General features: G+C 48.4%; 1 protein-coding gene across 2 annotated transcripts in view; it reads right to left on the bottom strand.

Moving 5' to 3' along the window:
* Positions 1–14302, bottom strand: part of SYBU (syntabulin) — a 73675-nt gene extending 59373 nt beyond the window's left edge. The window contains exons 1-2 of one of the 2 annotated variants that reach the window (XM_075920209.1): positions 14249–14302; positions 2809–2869 (exon numbers count right to left, since the gene is read on the bottom strand). In XM_075920209.1, the coding sequence (XP_075776324.1) occupies positions 2809–2835 (27 nt within the window). In that variant the 5' untranslated portion in view covers positions 2836–2869; positions 14249–14302. Of the gene's footprint in view, positions 1–2721; positions 2981–14248 lie in introns of those variants that run through there. The other variant, XM_075920208.1, reaches the window with a different exon arrangement.
* Positions 14303–19202: the final 4900 nt, after the last annotated feature.

Below are 19202 nucleotides of genomic sequence, written 5' to 3'. Positions count from 1 at the left end.
AAAGTCAGTTCAAAAGGTAACCCTGTAGCTGCTGAAAATCTTAGCCATTACACATGCTGCAGGCTCTGTGGTATAAAGCTTAAATAAACTTTATACTGCAGAGCTCGCAGCAAAGCCTCCCCCGGAGTGGAGCTGTCAAGGGAAGCAGCCGGAAAGCCGCCACCTCAGGAGTGAGACCAGCAGGGGCTAATAGCTCCCAAGAACAAGGATTCCCTCCAGCAGAGAAGCCGCCTCCCTGGAACCCAGGCCAGCAGGAGCTAATGGCTCCACTTCCCACCCCTGCAAACCCCATCCCTCTCCTCAAAGCTTCCTGCCAGTTCTTTCCTGACCCCTCACCAGTCTCAATCCTCCTTCTTCAGGACCTCCTGCCAGCCTGGTCTACCCCTCCTTACAGCCCCAGCCAGCCGACACCTCCAGCAGCCTAGATCCCTCCTCCTCAGAGTCCCAACACATCTGCCAGCCCTGATCCTCCCTCCTCAAGGCCACTTCCAGCCTCATCCCACTACATGCCCCAATCCCTCCTTGTCTGAGCACCCCCGCTAACTCAAACCTCTTGCCTCATATCCCCCTATCAATCCCAATCCCGTGCTAACCCCGATTCCTCTCTTCATCCCCATTACACTTCTACCAGTCCCAATCCCCATGCCAGTCCCCTCTCCTCAGAACCTCTGAGAGCCCTGACAACCCCTGGAAACTCTGACCTCCCCTCCTCAGAGCCCCCCACCAACCTTGACCACAGAGGTCCTGCACCCCACTAGCTCCCTGTCAACCCCAATCCCTCTCCTGCCAGCCCTGTCCCACTACCAGCCCATATCCCTCCTCCTCACACTTTCCAATTCCCTTCCTCAGATCCACCCGCATGCGGGATACCTAGGATGATTAGGTGTCTAGTTTTTTTACTAGAACGCACAGTCAACAAGGCCTTTGCTAAGAGAGTGCGGGGCCCAGAGCAAAACCTCCACTTCAAGTCCCACCTCACTCTTCCTCCAACCCATCCTACCCTCATGCCATCCCCTTGTTCCAACCCTTCTCCCCGGCCACGGCAACTCTCAGTTGGGGTTAGAGGTGTATGCCTCTACCCCAACTGCAGCAGCTCTCTGCTGGGGCCGGAGAAGTGCACCTTTTTGCTGGCTGTGGAGGCTCCCTGCTGGGGCCAGAGGAGAGGTGCACTCCTTCAGCCCCATTAGGGAGCTGCCATGGCCAAGGAAGAAGCACCTTCTCAAAGTTCCCCTTCACATGCACACCATCCCCAGCATCATGGATCTGCCATAGCTGGCAGAGACACACCTCTTCCAGCCCCACCCAGTCTCACCAGAGCTGCTGCGCCTGGCAGAAGCACACGTCTCACCTGACCTGGAGCTCCTGTAGTGAGAGAGGACTGGGGAAGCCCTCTCTCCTAGTGTAGCCTATACCCAAAACCCCACATCTCCAGCCCCATTCCATACCCCACACTTCCAGCCCTCACCCCAAGCCTCTGCCCAAGTGCTCTGCCTCTCCCGTACCACAAACACCTTATTCCCAGCCCCATCCCAGAGCGTGCACCCCCAGCCAGAGGCCTCCTTCCCCCCATCCTTCTCCTACACTCTGATCCCTCTCCCCCACCACAGATTGTCCATGTGTACAGAATGAATTTTGTTATTTGCACCAATATCAAACGTGTTATGTCTCACACATCATCTCCATATTGTGAGCATAACAAAATTCATTCTGCACATGGACATAAAAATGAGAGGGAAGACTGGCTGCTTCCTGCCCCAGCTCGGACCTCCTCCTACACTCTGAACCCCTCATCCCCACTACAGAGCCTTCACCCTCTCCCCCAACCCTTTGCCCCAAGCCAGTGAGAGTGAGGTACCAAGGGAGAGGAATGTAGTGTGCAAGGGTGAGGCCTCAGGGGAGGGGGCACGGCCTCAGGGAAGAGCCAGGGTGTTTGGTTTTGTGTTATTAGGAAGTTGGCAACCTTACTGATACCCTCTTCTCAGACCCACCCCGAACCCCAATGCAGCCACAGATCCCCACCCCTGCCAACGCCCATCATCCCCCTCAAACCCTCCCCGTTCTTGCAATCCCTGAGCCGCCTTATTCCCCCTTCAGCAGCCCTGATCCCCCGCCTCAGAGCCCAGCCCCTCCAAAGACCCCAATCTGCCCTCCTCAGCCCCCCTGCCACTGCCATCCCTCAGCCCCATCGCCACTGCCATCCCTCAGCCCCATCCTCAGCCCCCCTGCCACTGCCATCCCTCAGCCCCATCGCCACTGCCATCCCTCAGCCCCATCCTCAGCCCCCCTGCCACTGCCATCCCTCAGCCCCATCCTCAGCCTCCCTGTCACCCCTCTCCTCAGCCCCCCTGCCACTGCCATCCCTCAGCCCCATCCTCAGCCCCCCTGCCACTGCCATCCCTCAGCCCCCCGCCACTGCCATCCCTCAGCCCCATCCTCAGCCCCCCTGCCACTGCCATCCCTCAGCCCCATCCTCAGCCCCCCTGTCACCCCTCTCCTCAGCCCCCCTGCCACTGCCATCCCTCAGCCCCATCCTCAGCCCCCCTGCCACTGCCATCCCTCAGCCCCATCGCCACTGCCATCCCTCAGCCCCCCTGCTTCTGCCCGCCCTGATCCCCCGTCCTCGGAGCCGTGCCAGCCTCAATCCCCCTCTCTCAGAGCCCCCCGCCGTGCCCGCCCTGACGCCCCTCCTTACCCCCCGCCCGGCCCCGCTCTCCCCCGCACCTGCACTCCTCTCTCCCGCGGCCCATCTCCCGGGACTCGTCGCCTGCGGCCGAAAGGCTCCGGGGCCGCCCCGCCGGCCCTGCTCACCTTGCCGCCCTCGCGGAGCGGTCCCATCCCGCCTCAGTCGGGCGCGGCCGGCGGCACCTGGCTGGGAGAGAGCAGACAGGAGAGGCGCTGAGCGAGGGCTGCCGCAGGGACCCGCCGCGCCGCGCCGCCCGGGGTGCAGAGCCCAGCCCAGCCCGCTGCCCCCCCGCCCTGACACGTGGTGCCGCCGCCGCCCGGCTCTGCAGCCGCCTGCCGGGCTGGCTCGCTCCCTGCTGCCCTGTGGGCAGGGCTTGGTGCTTGCCCCGGCCGGCGGCTTCGCCTGTCACCGAGCCCAGGGAGCGACACCCCGGGCAGGGGGGACCGGCCAGGTGCAACTTCCTGCTGCTCCTGCAGAGCCAGGCCACGTTGGCCCGTGGGCTGGGAGAGGCCACTGCTGACACCGGCAGCCTCTGGTGGGTGGCTGGCAGCAGGCGCTTGTCCGGCGTTTATTGCAGGAAGGCAGGGCCGGTGGTATCCGGCGCTCGTTACAGTTTCTCGGCCTCTCGTCTGCCGCTAGGAAGGCAGCCAAGGTACGAGCGCGGGAATTGCCACTTCATCTTTAAGCAACGCATTGCAAGCCTGCAAGGGACCTAGAGTTCTGTTCTCTCTCCTCCAGGCTCCATGCCAGTTGTTCTAGGCCTCAGCTGTTAGCCTCTGAGTGGGACTAGTCCCTTAAGTAACGGGTAGGTTTTTCTAGTATCGGAGTCCTAATATACATTTTAAATAACAGTGAGTGTTTAAAAGCTGCTGTTCAGAAACCACTCTTCATGCAGAGCTGGGGAATCGCCTGGCATCAGAATGAAAGGTGATGTGCTTCTTAAAACCTGCAGGAGTAATCGTTGGACCTTCTACTTTGCACCAATAGACGTTGTCAGACAAGTTGTTAAATAGTCGAACAATTAGATTACGAATATATTAACCTAATGCTGGGATTAGCTCTACATCTTCTCCATTGCTGCAGGCCATGCTTTGCCAAATAAAATCAAACTAGCTCTTGCCTGAGGATGCCAATACACTCTTTCAGCTCAGCTCTGTAAGAGGGTCATATTTATAAAGTACTGTACTTTGAAATCCTTGGATGTATATTCAAATATTCATTCATAGACAGCTGGGCAGAAACATATCAGTATTTCCCAGAAATTCACCTCCTGCAGTGACAGCAGTGTCCCCATTGAAAATGCAAGACTGCAACCTTACACCTAAACCACAGAAATAGAAATTTAGTCCTCCATTCCCTTAAAATGGGAGCTCCTCTTGTGTGTTTCTCTAGTGAGCTGTACATGACATGGCATGAGATCTCCCATATGCGCCAGCAAAGCTGTTGCAGCAGCAGAAAGAGCGGAAGAAGCTGTGCAGCATTGCCATCACCATAGCAACTGAGCTAAAGACTATATTTAATATCCAGTCACAGCCCTCTGCATAGCTTTCCATTTGGAGTTTGAATCAGTTACCTGCCTGACATTCTACATAAACAAGTTATGTACAAAATGAAGTCTTTGTGCTGCCTTAAGATTCCTAAGTGTATATCCCTTTTTATCTCTTCCAGGGATATTTTTGCATAAAAATGTCCAGGGTAACATTTCAATTAATATAATAGATAATAATTGGAATGGAAAACAGAAGAGATTCCGAAGGACTGGAAAATGGCAAATATAGTGCCAATCTATAAAAAAGGGAAATAAGGACAACTTGGGGAATTACAGACAAGTCAGTTTAACTTCAGTACCCAGAAAGATAATGGAGCAAATAACTAAGCCATCAGTTTAAAAACACATAGGGTATGCCTACACTACCCCCCTAGTTCGAACTAGGGGGGTAATGTATGCATACCGAACTTGCTAATGAAGCCCGGGATTTGAATTTCCCGGGCTTCATTAGCATAAAGCCGGCTCCGCCATTTTTAAAAGCCGGCTTGTTCGAACCCCGTGCCGCGCGGCTACACGCGGCACAGGCTAGATAGTTCGAACTATGTAGTTATTCCGAACTATCTGTACGCCTCGTGGAATGAGGTGTACAGATAGATTGGAATGGCTACATAGTTCGAACTATCTAGCCCGTGCCGCGTGTAGCCGCGCGGCACGGGGTTCGAACAAGCCGGCTTTTAAAAATGGCGGAGCCGGCTTTATGCTAATGAAGCCCGGGAAATTCAAATCCCGGGCTTCATTAGCAAGTTCGGTATGCATACATTACCCCCCTAGTTCGAACTAGGGGGGTAGTGTAGACATACCCATAGGCTGTGTCTAGACTGGCTGCTGTGTCTAGACTGGCAGCTGTCTACATTGGCCACTTGAATTTCCACAAGAACACTGACGATCTCATGTAAGAAATCAGTGCTTCTTGCGGAAATACTATGCTGCTCCCATTCGGGCAAAAGTCCTTTTGCGCAAAAGCTTTTGCGCAAAAGGGCCAGTGTAGACAGCTCACATTTGTGTTGTGCAAAAAATCCCCGATCGCGAAAATGGCGATCGGGGCTTTTTGCGCAAAAGCGCATCTAGATTGGCACGGATGCTTTTCCACAAAAAGTGCTTTTGCGGAAAAGCATCTGTGCCAATCTAGATGCTCTTTTCCGCAAATGCTTTTAACAGAAAACTTTTCCGTTAAAAGCATTTGCGGAAAATCATGCCAGAAGCCATAGAAAATAATAAGCTGGTAAGTTACTGTAGGCATGGATTTGCCCAGAGTCAAAGCAACCTATTAGGTTTCTTTGACAGGGTAACTTGACTATAGTAAGGCTTTTGACTCTGACTTGGATGACCTCATAAAAATGTTAAGGGAAATACAGCCTAGATGGAGCTACCATAAGGAAGGTACATAAATAGCTGGAAAACTGTTCCCAGAGAGTAATCCTACAGGAGTCATTTTTGGATCCTGTTCTGTTCAATATCTTCATCGATGATTTACATAATTGCATAAAGCAGTGGTTCTCAAGCATTACAGGTTACTGTACCCCTTTCAATAGTCTGATTTGTCTTGCACACCTCTAAGTGTCATCTGCTTGCTTACAAAATCAGACATAAAAATACAAAAGCATTACTGTGCACTAACACAGAAATTTGCTTCCTTTCTCATTTTGTCTATATTACATTTTAGTTGCACTGACTTTGCTAATAATGCATTTTATGTAGCCTTTTGTAAAACTAGGCAAGCATCTAGATAAACGGAAGACTTCTGCATACCCTCTGGGGTACATATTCCCCTGGTTGAAAAGCACAAGGCATAGAGCAACTCATAAAGTTTGCAGACAGTATCAAATTGGAAGGGCTTGTAAGTGCTTTGTAGGTTAGAATTAAAATTCAAAATGATCTGGACAAATGAGAATGGTCTGAAATAAGTAGGATGAAATTAAATAAGGACAAATGCAAAGTACATCACTCAGAAAGAAATAATAAATTGCAGACATACAAAATGGGAAATGAGGGTATGTCTACACTACAAAGTTAGTTCGAACTAACGGATGTTAGTTCGAACTAACTTTCATAGGCGCTACACTAGCGCTCCGCTAGTACGAATTTAATTCGAACTAACGGAGCGCTTAGTTCGAACTAGGAAAAAATCATTTTACGAGGATTAAGCCTAGTTCGAACTAGCTAGTTCGAATTAAGGGGTGTGTATCCCCTTAATTCAAACTAGTGGGAGGCTAGCCCTCCCCAGGTTTCCCTGGTGGCCACTCTGGCCAACACCAGGGAAACTCGTCTGCCGCCCTCCCGGCCCCGGACCCCTTAAAGGGGCACAGGCTGGCTACGGTGCCTGCTAGCACCCAGCTAGCAGACCCTGCACCTGGCACGGCTCGAGCCACCCACCCGATGCCCCCCAGGCCTCTCCCTCTTCCCGGGACAAGGCTGGCGGCTCCCGGGAGCTTGCCCGGGACCGCAAGAGGTGGGCACCCGCCTGGGCTAGTGCGGACATCGTGGACCTCGTCCACGAACTCCGCACTAGGCACAGGAAAGTGGCCGTCTAGGGCAGGAGAGCTGCCAGCCTGGCCACCCAGGAGCAGGTGTGTATGAAAATCAAGGTGGTCCACTGAGACCCCCGACCCTGAGCCCTGAGCTTACAATGGCCGTACTGGGTCAGACCAAAGGTCCATCTAGCCCAGTAGCCTGTCTGCCGACAGCGGCCAACCCTAGGAACTCTGGAGTGGATGGACCGAAGACAGTGACCAAGCCATTTGTCTCATGCCATCCCTCTCTAACCTTCCACAAAGCTTGGGCAGGGACACCACTCCTACCCCCTGGCTAATAGCACTCCATGGACCCAACCTCCATGACTTGATCTCACTTCCCTTTAAACTCTGTTCTAGTTCTAGCCTTCACAGCCTCCTGCAACAAGGAGTTCCACAGGTTGACTCTTTGCTTTGTGAAGAAGAACTTTCTGTTACTAGTTTGAAGCCTGCTACCCATTCCTTTCCTTTGGTGTCCTCTAGTCCTTCTTTATGGGAACTAATGAAGAACTTTTCTGTATGCACCCTCTCCACCCAACTCCTGCTTTTAGAGACCTCTATCTTGTCCCTCCTCCGTCTCCTCTTTTCTAAGCTGAAAAGTCCCAGTCTCTTTAGCCTCTCTTCATATGGGACCTGTTCCCAACCCCTGATCATTTTAGTTGCCCTCCCCTCTCCCAGCCTCTCTCTTCCCCTCTCCCACCTCCTTTTCCCAGTCTCCCCCAGTTTTGTTCAATAAAGACAGATTCCATTTTTGAAAACAATTGTCCTTTATTTTGTACATCAAGAAGAGGGGCTAGGGAAGGGTAAGTGGAAGAAGGTGAGGGAGGAATGGGGTACGCGCAAAATGCTAATTCGAACTAGTTTTTTAGTCTGGATCTGTTAGTTCGAATTAGCTTAGTTCGAATTAACTAATTCGAACTAAGTTAGTTCGAATTAACGTTGTAGTGTAGACATACCCTGACTGTCTAGAAAGGAGAACTGCGGAAAAGGATCGGGGGGGAGGGGGGTGTTATAGTGCAACACAAGCTAAATATGAGTCAACAGTGCAACACTTGTGGAAAAAAGCAATCAGAACTCTGGGATGTATTAGCAGGAGCTTGTTCGAACTAACGCGGGTTTGGTTCGAACTAACACATTCCGGCACACACTTTCACTTTTGAAACACCTGTTGAGCAGAGTAACACGCCGGCGAGATCATGATAATGAAGTGTGGGATATTTAAATCCCTGCTTCATTAGCAATTTCGGTCACCTACATTTGCATCCCTAGTTCAAACTAGGAAGCAAGTGTAGACGTACCCTATGTGTCCAGAGGGACAAATTTCTAGAGGAGAAAGAATAATATCGTCACCGTGCTTTTTCCATCCTTGGTCTCATTTAATGGCCATCGCACTGCAAAATTTGAATGACCCTCATTCACAATGGCTACGTCTACACTGGCCCCTTTTCCGGAAGGGCATGGTAATTTTTGAGATTGTAATAGGGAAATCCGCGGGGGATTTAAATATCCCCCGCGGCATTTAAATAAAAATGTCCGCCACTTTTTTCTGGCTTTTAGAAAAGCCGGGAAAGAGCGTCTACACTGGCCCCGATCCTCCGGAAAAAGCGCCCTTTTCCGGAGGATCTTATTCCTACTTTGAAGTAGGAATAAGATCCTCCGGAAAAGGGCGCTTTTTCCGGAGGATCGGGGCCAGTGTAGATGCTCTTTTCTAAAAGCCGGAAAAAAGCGGCGGACATTTTTATTTAAATGCCGCGGGGGATATTTAAATCCCCCGCGGATTTCCCTATTACGATCTCAAAAATTACCATGCCCCTTCCGGAAAAGGGGCCAGTGTAGACGAGCCCAATAAGTATATAGTAAGAATGATGTAACTCTGGGTATGTCTACACTACCCTCCTAGTTCGAACTAGGAGGGTAATGTATGCATACTGCACTTGCTAATGAAGCCCGGGATTTGAATTTCCCGGGCTTCATTAGCATAAGCGGGGAGCCGCCATTTTTAAATCCCCGCTGCTTCGAACCCCGTGCAGCGCGGCTACACGGGGCTCGAACTAGGTAGTTCGGACTAGGGTGCCTATTCCGAACTACCGGTACACCTCGTTTCACGAGGAGTAACGGTAGTTCAGAATAGGCACCTAGTCCGAACTACCTAGTTCGAGCCCCGTGTAGCCGTGCTGCACGGGGTTCGAAGCAGCGGGGATTTAAAAATGGCGGCTCCCCGCTTGTGCTAATGAAGCCCGGGAAATTCAAATCCCGGGCTTCATTAGCAAGTGCGGTATGCATACATTACCCCGCTAGTTCGAACTAGCGGGGTAGTGTAGACATACCCTCTGTTACTAACTCAAGGGTGGGCAATAATTTTACTAACCCGGGAGGGGAGGGCCCACTTCATAAATTTTTGAAGTGGCTCTGAGCTGCCCCGGAAGGGGCAGGGCCCTGGGAGGAAGGGGCAGGGCCAGGATACTTCTGTGCTCCCTGCCAATAGATCCTGATTGGCCTGGGGCCAGGGAGACTACATGAAGTCTTTGACCCCCCCACCACCCAGAGAGAATCACCAGCTTTTCTGTTGGTAAAATTATTGATTTATATTCTAAAAGAGACAGATCCAATATGAGTCTTAAACTTATTTTCTATGTACCAAAGAAGAAATATATCAGCTTCACTTAAGTTACAGTTAATGCTGAATTATGTTTCAGTGAATTTAGAAACTCCCAGAACAAGATATTGGTCCTGTAGATATGTACTAAGGCAAAATGCCTACTGGCAGCAGCTCAAATCCTAGTTCCAGCAGCATCTGTGGTTTGTAGCCCATAGAAATTGCCTTGACTCTATAATTGCACATGCTTGCACCTAATTCCTTTGCTCAGTACACATGCATAATCAGACCAAGTGCTTGTGAGACTTGAGTTTGAGAAAGGGAGAGGAGATGGGGATTATAGAGGACACAATCCCCTTGCAATTTTCACATGCACATTGCGTATTAAAAAAAATTTATATGGACCCAGTCCTGGTTCTTCATCTTGCTTCTCTACCTAAGGAATAGCTATTGTTTTAGAGCAGAATAAAGCATCAGGAAAAAAAGGCCTGGACATTTTTAGGGCTCCACATCAGAGAAGTGAGGAAGCTCATTTAAATAAGTTCTGTGTTCCTTTCCTCCACCAGGGCTGCATACCCACAGGATCAGGGACTGGACACAGGACCTCTGCTCTCTCCTTTGAGCAGCATGTGTACTGGTGCAGCTAGCTTTAGGCTGTTGTGTAGATTAGAACATGTGTATCTCTTACTGCAGTATTAAGTGGGTTTACTGGCTTAATTGGGAGTTTTACCTGAGTAAGGCCAGGTCTACATTTACCCCTAGATCAACGCTCCAGAGATCGATATTCCAGGGTTTAATTTACTGGGTATAGTAAGGACCCACTAAATCGGGGGAGGGGGAACCTTTTTTAGCTTGGGAACGGCTGACCCACAGAAAAATCAGTTAGGGGACAGGAGCTATGGGGGCGGTGATGGAGGGGCTGGAGTGCCAGCACAAGTTTCCCAATTCTGTGGGAGGCCCTATGCCTTGGGGGCCAGATCCATGCAACCCAGGGGCCAATCCAGACCCCGGGCTTTAGGTTCCCCTCTCTTGCACTAAATTGACTGCTGATGGTGCCCCTGTTGACCCTAGTATTCCATGGGGTTGTGAGGAGAAAGGGAAGTCGACAGGAGAGTTTCTCCCGCTGACCTTCCACAATGGGGATGCCCCAGAAATTTGATTTAACGTATGTCAACTCCAGCTACTCTATTCTCGTAGCTGGAGTTGCATATCTTAGGTCGACTTTTTCGTGTAGCGTAGACCTGGCCTAAGAATTAGAGGATTAGATCTCCACTTTGTTACGGGTTTATAACAAAACTTGGTCCTGCATTCCATACCAGTGCATAACTCCAACAATAAACTTCCACAATAATCAATAGACCTGTTTCTGTTCTAAATGTATTTAAATGCAGTTCCCCACAGAAGCCAAGGTGGGCTTTGCTGTAGCCCCATGAAAATTGGAATTTCATTTCCTGTGTGGCCAGCATTACGAGCAGACCTCAGAGCTGGCAGCACACCTCAGCAGCACAACTGACCCTAAGTTCCATGAGTTCCATGAGTTCCCAGGTTCGCAGACAAGCACCAGCATGGAGCATGCAGGAGATCCTGGATCTCATTGCTGGGTGGGGAGAGGAATCTGTTCTCGCAGAATTACGAGCCAGCAAAAGGAATGCATGTATCTATATCAAGATCTCCAGGGGCATGGAGGGGAAATGATATTCCAAAGGACACCCCACAGTGCTGTGTGCAAATAAAGAAGCTGAGTGAGTCATATCAAAAGACAAAGAAGGCAAATTGATGGTCTGGAGCATCACTGCAAACATGCTGCTTCTACAAGCAGTGGCATGTGTTCTTTGGGGGGAGACCCTACCAGCTTCTCTGGCCAGTCCATGGATTTCTCCCAAGACACACAGGCAGCCTTGGGCAACAGTGCGGAGGACAGCATGGTGGTGGTGATGGAGGAGAATGGTCAACAGGCAAGCAGGTCACCGACTGAGGTCACCAAGAGCCAAGAACTTTTCATAACTTTGGAGACAATCCCCTCTTCCAAGGACATCTCAGTCAGATCCTGATTCCGGGGAGGGCACTTATGGCGAATTTACATTTTTTTATTTTGCCAACTGTGGGTTAAGGAAAACAGGTGTGACCTGTGGTAGGCACTGTGCCTACATAGTTGGGGAGGAGGATCCCCAAAATAGCTTGCTAAGGTGTCTGGAGATGGAGCAGGAATCCTCATTGCACGTCTCCATAAAACTTTCATAGAGGAACTCTTTAAGCCTTCTCACAAGGTTTCTGGGGAGGCCTCCCTTATTCTGTCCACAGTAGGATACCTTTCCATGCCAAGCCAGCACTAAGTGTTCTGGTGTCATTGTATAACCCACACACCTAGTGTGGTTACTGAGCAATGCAAGTGGTACCTAGACCACAGCAACAGTTAAGACCAAGAGACCTCTACAGCATGGGCTGGGAGCCATGGTGGTGGTTACAATTGCAGCACAAAGCATAGCAGCATAAGGCCCAGGTTTCTGGCTACATTCAGTCAGCATCTGCTTCCTATCACTCTGTGTGATTTGAAGAAGACTGATCTCTTGCATGGCAACCTGGACAAAGCAGGGGAAAATATTAGCTGATGCCTCTGCATTAAACCTCCATTTGCTCATCCCCAGTTAAGCATCGTGTGAACCTCTCCCCTGCCTTGCTTCCACCCCTGGACCTCCTCCCCTCCCTTCTCCTTACCTGTTCCTGCAGTAAGGGAAAGTTTCACTCTCCTGGCAAACAGAGGGGCTGTGTCTACATTGGCACCCCTTTCCAGAAAAGGGATGCTAATGAGACACTTCGGAATTGCAAATCTGCGGGGGATTTAAATATCCCCCGCGGCATTTGCATGAACATGGCTGCCGCTTTTTTCCGGCTCGGGGTTATGCTGGAGAAAAACGCCAGTCTAGACGCGATCTTTCGGAAAATAAGTCCTTTTCCGGAAGATCTCTTATTCCTACTTTCTGCATTCCATCTGGACAGATACATTTCCATATCTGTGTGGATAACCCACAAGAGAAAAAGGGTATGAATAGACAGTTTGGTATTGCAGAGGGTGAGGCAGGAAATTAGGGTATGTCTACACTACCACCCTAGTTCGAATTAGGGTGGTAATGTAGGCAACCAGAGTTGCAAATGAAGCCCGGGATTTGAATTTCCCGGGCTTCATTTGCATGTTGCCGGGCGCCGCCATTTTTAAATGTCCACTAGTGCGGACTCCGTGCCGCGCGGCTACACGCGGCACGGACTAGGTAGTTTGGACTAGGCTTCTTATTCTGAACTACCGTTACTCCTTGGAATAGGAAGCCTAGTCCGAACTACTTAGTCCGTGCCGCGTGTAGCCGCGCGGCACGGAGTCCGCACTAGCGGACATTTAAAAATGGCGGCGCCCGGCAATATGCAAATGAAGCCCGGGAAATTCAAGTCCCGGGCTTCATTTGCAACTCCGGTTGCCTACATTACCACCCTAGTTCGAACTAGAGTGGTAGTGTAGACATACCCTTAGTGCTTTATGGACCATTGATGACGTGTACCCAGAATCATCTGTTGCACAGTTTTGGTCCCATTGTGACCCGAGATCATAACCCAGAATGCAAAGGGACGCAAGAACTATGGGATACCTACCCAAAGTACATTACTCTCAAAGTCGATGATAGCCACCATACTGGGGATGTGCTTCTTCAAACTATGTTGAATTATTGCACACAGTAGGGACATGCACCTTTGTCTTTTCAAAATCGAGTGCCAAAAAATCAATCTTTATACGTTCAACTTCATCTCGTAGTACAGACATGACCTTCATTTCACTATATATATAATATCAAATAGCACAGTGTATGTGTGTATTTTTATCATCAAGCCTTTTAAATGTTCAAACATGAAGAAAGTTAGTGGTCATCTACATAATAATCCATGGAATTTAATTTATTCAGGTGTATATTTTACACAAGTGTTATGTCTCACAGAAGGAATTTTTAGGCACTTGATTTTATCACAGGAATATTTTATCTGAAACATAACACCTATTTTCTGCTACTTACAGTGAATATGTGTCACTCCTACAGGTACTTCAAAATTTAACTTAAATTATAGTAAAAACATGAATTAATTCATCTCCCATTATGCAGTCACATGTAATCAATGAAAATTATTTTTGAAATACTATGGCATGCTCTATCTGCTATTTATGATGTTACAATTTATAAAGAAGAAAAAATAAGTAAAAGATCAACTTTTATTTCATGCCCTGTACATTATCATTTTTATAACAATGTCAATGGACCTTTAAGGATATCTCCAAAAGAATTCAGTTTTAAAGTCAGGCAACAAAAACTTGATAATATTTTTTTATCAGGAGAAATATATGTTTCTGTCTCAGTAACAAGGGCTTCTCCTGTTCTCTTTAAAGATAGTATGGTTGGTTTGCTTGGGTGGTGTGATGGGGTAGGCCCCAATCCCGGAGCGGTCTGGGAACACACAATCTCTTTGTCTTGGCCCCAGGGTTCAATGCCCCTCACTCCAGGGTAATACGGCCCTCCGGCCGAGTCTCTAAAGTTCAGTGCCCCTCAATCAGGGGAAATACGGCCGCCCGACCTAGTCGCTAAAGTTCAGTTCTCCTCAATCAGGGGAAATATGGCTCTCTGGCCTAGTCTCTAAGGTTCAGTGCCCCTCAATCAGGGGAAATACGGCCCTCCAGCATTGTCTTTTCCCCAGTCCTAGAGGCTGGATTATGGGGGGGTTTGGAGAGGTAGGGGGACCCGGGCCCTCCCACTCCACCGGGTCCCAGCCCAGGGCCCTATCGGCAGTGAGAATACCCACTGCCTGGTCGGCGGGGATGTCTGCCAGAACACGTTGACCTCCCGGAGGTCCTTCCTCTGCCCTGGGCTGCTTCCTACCTCCTCCCCGAGGCTACGTCCCAGGGTCTGTAGTGTTGTGGCTCCTAGGCGGCTGTATCAGCAGGCCTAGCTCCTGAGGCAGCGGTGCTGGCAGGCCTGGCTTCCGGGGAGACGGGGGCAGCCCAGGATCTCTTCCCTGCACTCCTGCCCCTTCGGCTACCTCCCCCAACTGCCTGCTCTCCCTGGTTTTTATCTCAGCCGTCACTCTTGAGCATGCCCAGCAGGGCTTCAGGGGCAGGGTCCACTCTGCCCCCGGGGCCAAGTGAACTCCTTTAGCTGCAGTGTAGGGCAGTGCCGCCCCGACACAGGTGGGGAAAAAATAGGTGGACCACAAGTTTAGGATCATTTATATCTGACTCAGGGCTCTCAGTGCATATTTGCATCAGATTTCCAAGTACTTTTTCCAACATTCTGTTTTTGTAGCATGGTTTCATCCTCTTTAGAGTTAAGAAACCATATTGAAACCGAAAATGACTGGATAATATAGATCATATGATAAAGATTAGGCAATTTATCTTTGCAGTTGGACAGCACACACTGACAGAGATTTTGCCTTGAGAGCTGAATAAGACTTTACAGACTAAAATTTTGGAATAAATCTCAGATGGCTAACTGGGAACCATCGATGTTATTTAATTTTAACAATATTTCAAATACAGTTAAATAAATATTTCAAGCTCTTCAACTCCATGGTCTTCTACAGCTTGTTTATTGGCTGGCTAAATATTTATGTCTAGCAATTTCAAATAGTGAATTAAATATTTATGTAAGTCTCCAGATCTGTTTGACACAGTTTAGCTTTGTCAGTTTAAGTTAAGCATGTCACTTTCACCATGTAGTCTGATCCCAGTGTAAGTTACTGATTTTGGGGTTGAGGGACTGTGAGGTTTTGCATCAACTAACAAATCATTCACATCACTACAATATACAAAGTTGTAGTCTTTATCCTTTCTAGAGTACTATAGAATTCCTCCATTAGTTATGTGACATAGAACAAATCAAAACTATTTTTCTGAATAGACAATGCCAGCTGTTATTAGTAAATGTGCAGCACAAACTTCAGCATTATCAGAGTTCTCAAATAGCACCAGGGACTTGTTGTTTTAGCAACAAGATTTGTTATTTTCTTACTGACCAGGCTTTCAAGATGTGGCACTACCACAAGAAATAACTGAAGAAAAGGCTTTACTTGTACCTGTTTTTGTACTGTATACAATGGGTTTCATTTGCTTTCTCAGACTGGATTATAGTTTCCTCCATAATCTCTGCTAAATTTTTTAAACCATGATGATGTTTAAAGGTATTTATGTATAAGTTACACATTTCAATAACATAATCAAATCAATGTATTAAAAAACTATGTTTATTTGCCAGCTCCATATGGTGCCTCAGACAATGTAATGATATAAGAAATGGTTTATAATATGCTTAAGGAGGACAATGTCTTCTTTCTTGATTTCCAAGTTAAAAGTGCTATCTCTCATGAATCTAACATGTTTATTACTAATGTCTATGCCAAGTGTTAAGAAGACAGTGAGAAGAACGTGCTTCAGGATGTCAGCATTACTATGCTTACCATTGTGTAGGCTCGAGAACATAACATTTGGCAATCTGAGTTTATACACAAAAAGTATCTTTATAAGTGGGGCTTTCACTCACCAAATCTTATTCCCCAATAAATTGGTTAGTTTTTAAGGTGCCACTGGACTCCTCATTGTTTTTGCGGATCCAGACTAACCCAGCTACCCCTCTGATATCATTTCTAAGTCATTTGAGTGAATAGCCCCATCGAGTAGTAGAAAATAGTGAACCTGCTCTTTGGCAGTTATCATTTTATATTTTATGATTTGTCCAATGATATCAGAGAACTCCTTACATCTAATTTCTGTTAGATATGCTTGTCCCAAATCTACTCTGTGATAGGATTCTAGTTTTGCTATATGAAGAAGGTTAGCACATGGAATTTCACTTTTTGCCATTGGGGATACAATATCAAACAATTTGGCAACATACTGCCTTTTGTTTGCTTCACTCCCTACAAAACTTCTGATCTGAGATAGTGAGGTAAAGTTATCCAAGACAGAAGTAGTAGGGATTTTTTCAAAACTGATAACTCTTTGGTGCCTTTCACTGCAGATGTGTTTGTTCACATTATCCATTAGCCCTGCATTTCTCAAACTGTGGGTCCCGACCCCCCGGGGGGTTGCAAGCAACTTAGAGGGGGGTTGCGGTATCACAAAGTTTGAGAACCTATACCATTGACAAAGGCAGCACTGTAATTTCACATTGATCTAATCTGAACCTCACTATTCCCAGATTCATATTACATCGAGTCATAGGCATTATTCTCCTCTGCTTCCCATTTTTTATTATCATTCTCACACAAAGATCCAAGCTATTGCTATCTCCTCTAACCCTGTTCTCTGCTCAGTGAGTTCTCACCCTTCCCCACATCCTTTTGTATAGCTTTGTTCCAGTCTATTGTCAGGGCCAGAAAAAATACAAAGAATATGAAATCATATCTGCCAGAAGAAAGTCTTCCCAGTAACTTACCAAAATACTTTCAAATAAAGGGTTCTAATCTCATTATCCATCATTATGCGTCTTCTATAGTGAAAGAAATCAAGGAAGCCAACACCCATTTTGTTCTGGGTAACAAAGAAACAAAAAACCTTGTGTTCTGTAACACAATGAAAAAATCACATGCTCATCATCTTCTCTTAGAAAGCTCTCAGCATTTCAAAGGGCTGGGCTCATGGAGTGAATTACGACCACGTATAAATGAAATAATGTATTTTTAAAAGTTCTGGATTATAAATTACATTTCTAAATGTACTGCTTGCACTGGTCATTTTGCTGAGAAGTAAGATAGATCCTGATTCTGCAAGGCTTTGTCTACACTGCAGCATTTTTGCACAAGAAGTTTTTTGCGGAAGACATCTTCCGCAAAAACTTCTTGCGTAAAAGCGTGTCCATGCCTCAAAAGCACATCACAAAGAGAGCGTCCGCACTGCATGGATAATATTGCACAATAAACCTCTGGTTGCCATTAACAGAATGGCCATCAGAGTACCTGTGTTTTTTTCTCATAGGTTCTTTTTGCGCAAGAAACCCCTGCGGAGCGTCCACACATGCCTTTTTGCACAAGAGCTGTAGTGCAAAAAGGAGTTATTCTTCATGGGAAGAGGAATAACTCAACTGGCAAAAACCCTCTCTCCTCTCGATTTACTGTATTTTTTTTTTTTGTGCAAGAACGCGCTTGAGGTATGGAAGCGCCACTGTTTTTTGTGCAAAAACCTTGTCTGGTTGGGACCATAATTTGTGTCACTGGCTACATAAAAACAATCCAGTCTGTATCCTGACGTTAATCTATGTGCATCTGAGTTTCCTTATCTGTCAAATATGGATAATAATACCTGCCAATATTTGTAAATCTCTTGGGGGAATCTAAAAATGGAAAGTTCTATGCAAATTCTAACTGCATTTATAATAGTAAATACAGGCAGTCCCCGGGTTACGTACAAGATAGGGACTGTAGGTTTGTTCTTAAGTTGAATCTGTATGTAAGTCGGAACTGGCGTCCAGATTCAGCCACTGCTGAAACTGACCGCCAGTTCTGACTTACATACAGAATCAACTTAAGAACCCCAGGCATCCCCAAGTCAGCTGCTGCTGAAACTGATCAGCAGCTGATTCCAGGAAGCCCGGGGCAGAGCAACTGCCTCGGGCTTCCTGTAGTCAGCGCTGGTCAGTTTCAGCAGAAGCTGACTTGGGGACGCCTGGGACAGAGCAGCTGGGGTGCTGCCGGGTTGGTCCAGTAGCGCCCAGAGCGGCGCTGCGGGACCAACCGGCAGCGCCCCAGCTGCTCTGCCACAGGCGTCTGGAGAAAAGCCTAGTCTGCTGGGGGGGGGAGGGCGTACTAGCTGCGCCCCCCCCCACCCCAGCAGACCAGGAAGACGCGGGCGGTGGACCGAGACACACCACGGTCCCGCCACCTGAGTCCTCCGCGGCTTTGCTCCCAGTCTCCCTGGTCTGCCAGGGAGACGAGGAGCAAAGCCTCTGAGGACGCCAGCAGCAGGACAGCCGCGGGGCGTCTGGGCTGTCCCACTGCCGGCTTCCCCGAGGCTTTGCAAAGCCGCGGGGGGCGGGGGGGAGAGGCTCGGGTAGCGGGACTCAGGTGGCGGGACCGTGGTGCCCCCCCCCAGCAGACTAGGCCTCGCTGCCCGAGCTCCCCCGCGGCTTTGCAAAACCTCGGAGAAGCCGGCAGCGGAGCAGCCCAGGCGCGCCTGGGCTGCCTCGCTGCCCGAGCCCCCCCGCGGCTTTGCTCCGCGTCTTCCTGGTCTGCAGACCAGGGAGACGCGGAGAAAGCCCCGGAGTACACAGGCGGCAGGACCGCGAGGTCCCGCAGTCCGTGTCCTCCGGGGGAGACCCGTTCGTAACTGCGGATCCGACGTAAGTCGGGGACTGCCTGTACTAAACAAGAGTTTGGGGAGGGATATAAAATATTATGTGTCAGGCTTTAAGACAATCTCTAAACAACTGAGGTTATTAGGATATTTCCCTGGGAATCAGATTATCTCTTTATATTCCTAATATGGGATTTCTTGCATCTTGTTTTGAAATATCTGGTGCTGGCCACTGATAATATATGAAAGTAGATGAACCACTGTCTGATTCAAAATGGCATTCTGTTTCCATTGTTACAAATGAGTTAACAATCAGAAGGTTTAAATGTTTCACGACTTCCACTTCAGTGTATTCAAGTTGTGAGGAAGGGAGCCAATCAATGTTCCCTCTCATCTTTTCCAGCCATGTGTGGAATAATTGTTTATGTGCACCAAGGCATGTGTGAATGTAGAAACAAAAAAATCTAGCTGGGGGCACAGCTTATAGGAAACACTGGACCCAATGTTACTTTTCATTAAAGTGGCTTACATTCACATAAATTTCAGCT

This window comes from Pelodiscus sinensis, chromosome 2 (genome assembly GCF_049634645.1).
Source record: "Pelodiscus sinensis isolate JC-2024 chromosome 2, ASM4963464v1, whole genome shotgun sequence".
In the NCBI taxonomy this organism is placed as follows: Eukaryota; Metazoa; Chordata; order Testudines; family Trionychidae; genus Pelodiscus; species Pelodiscus sinensis.
Note: the sequence above shows the minus strand (reverse complement) of the source record. Positions and strands in the feature narration are given on the sequence as shown.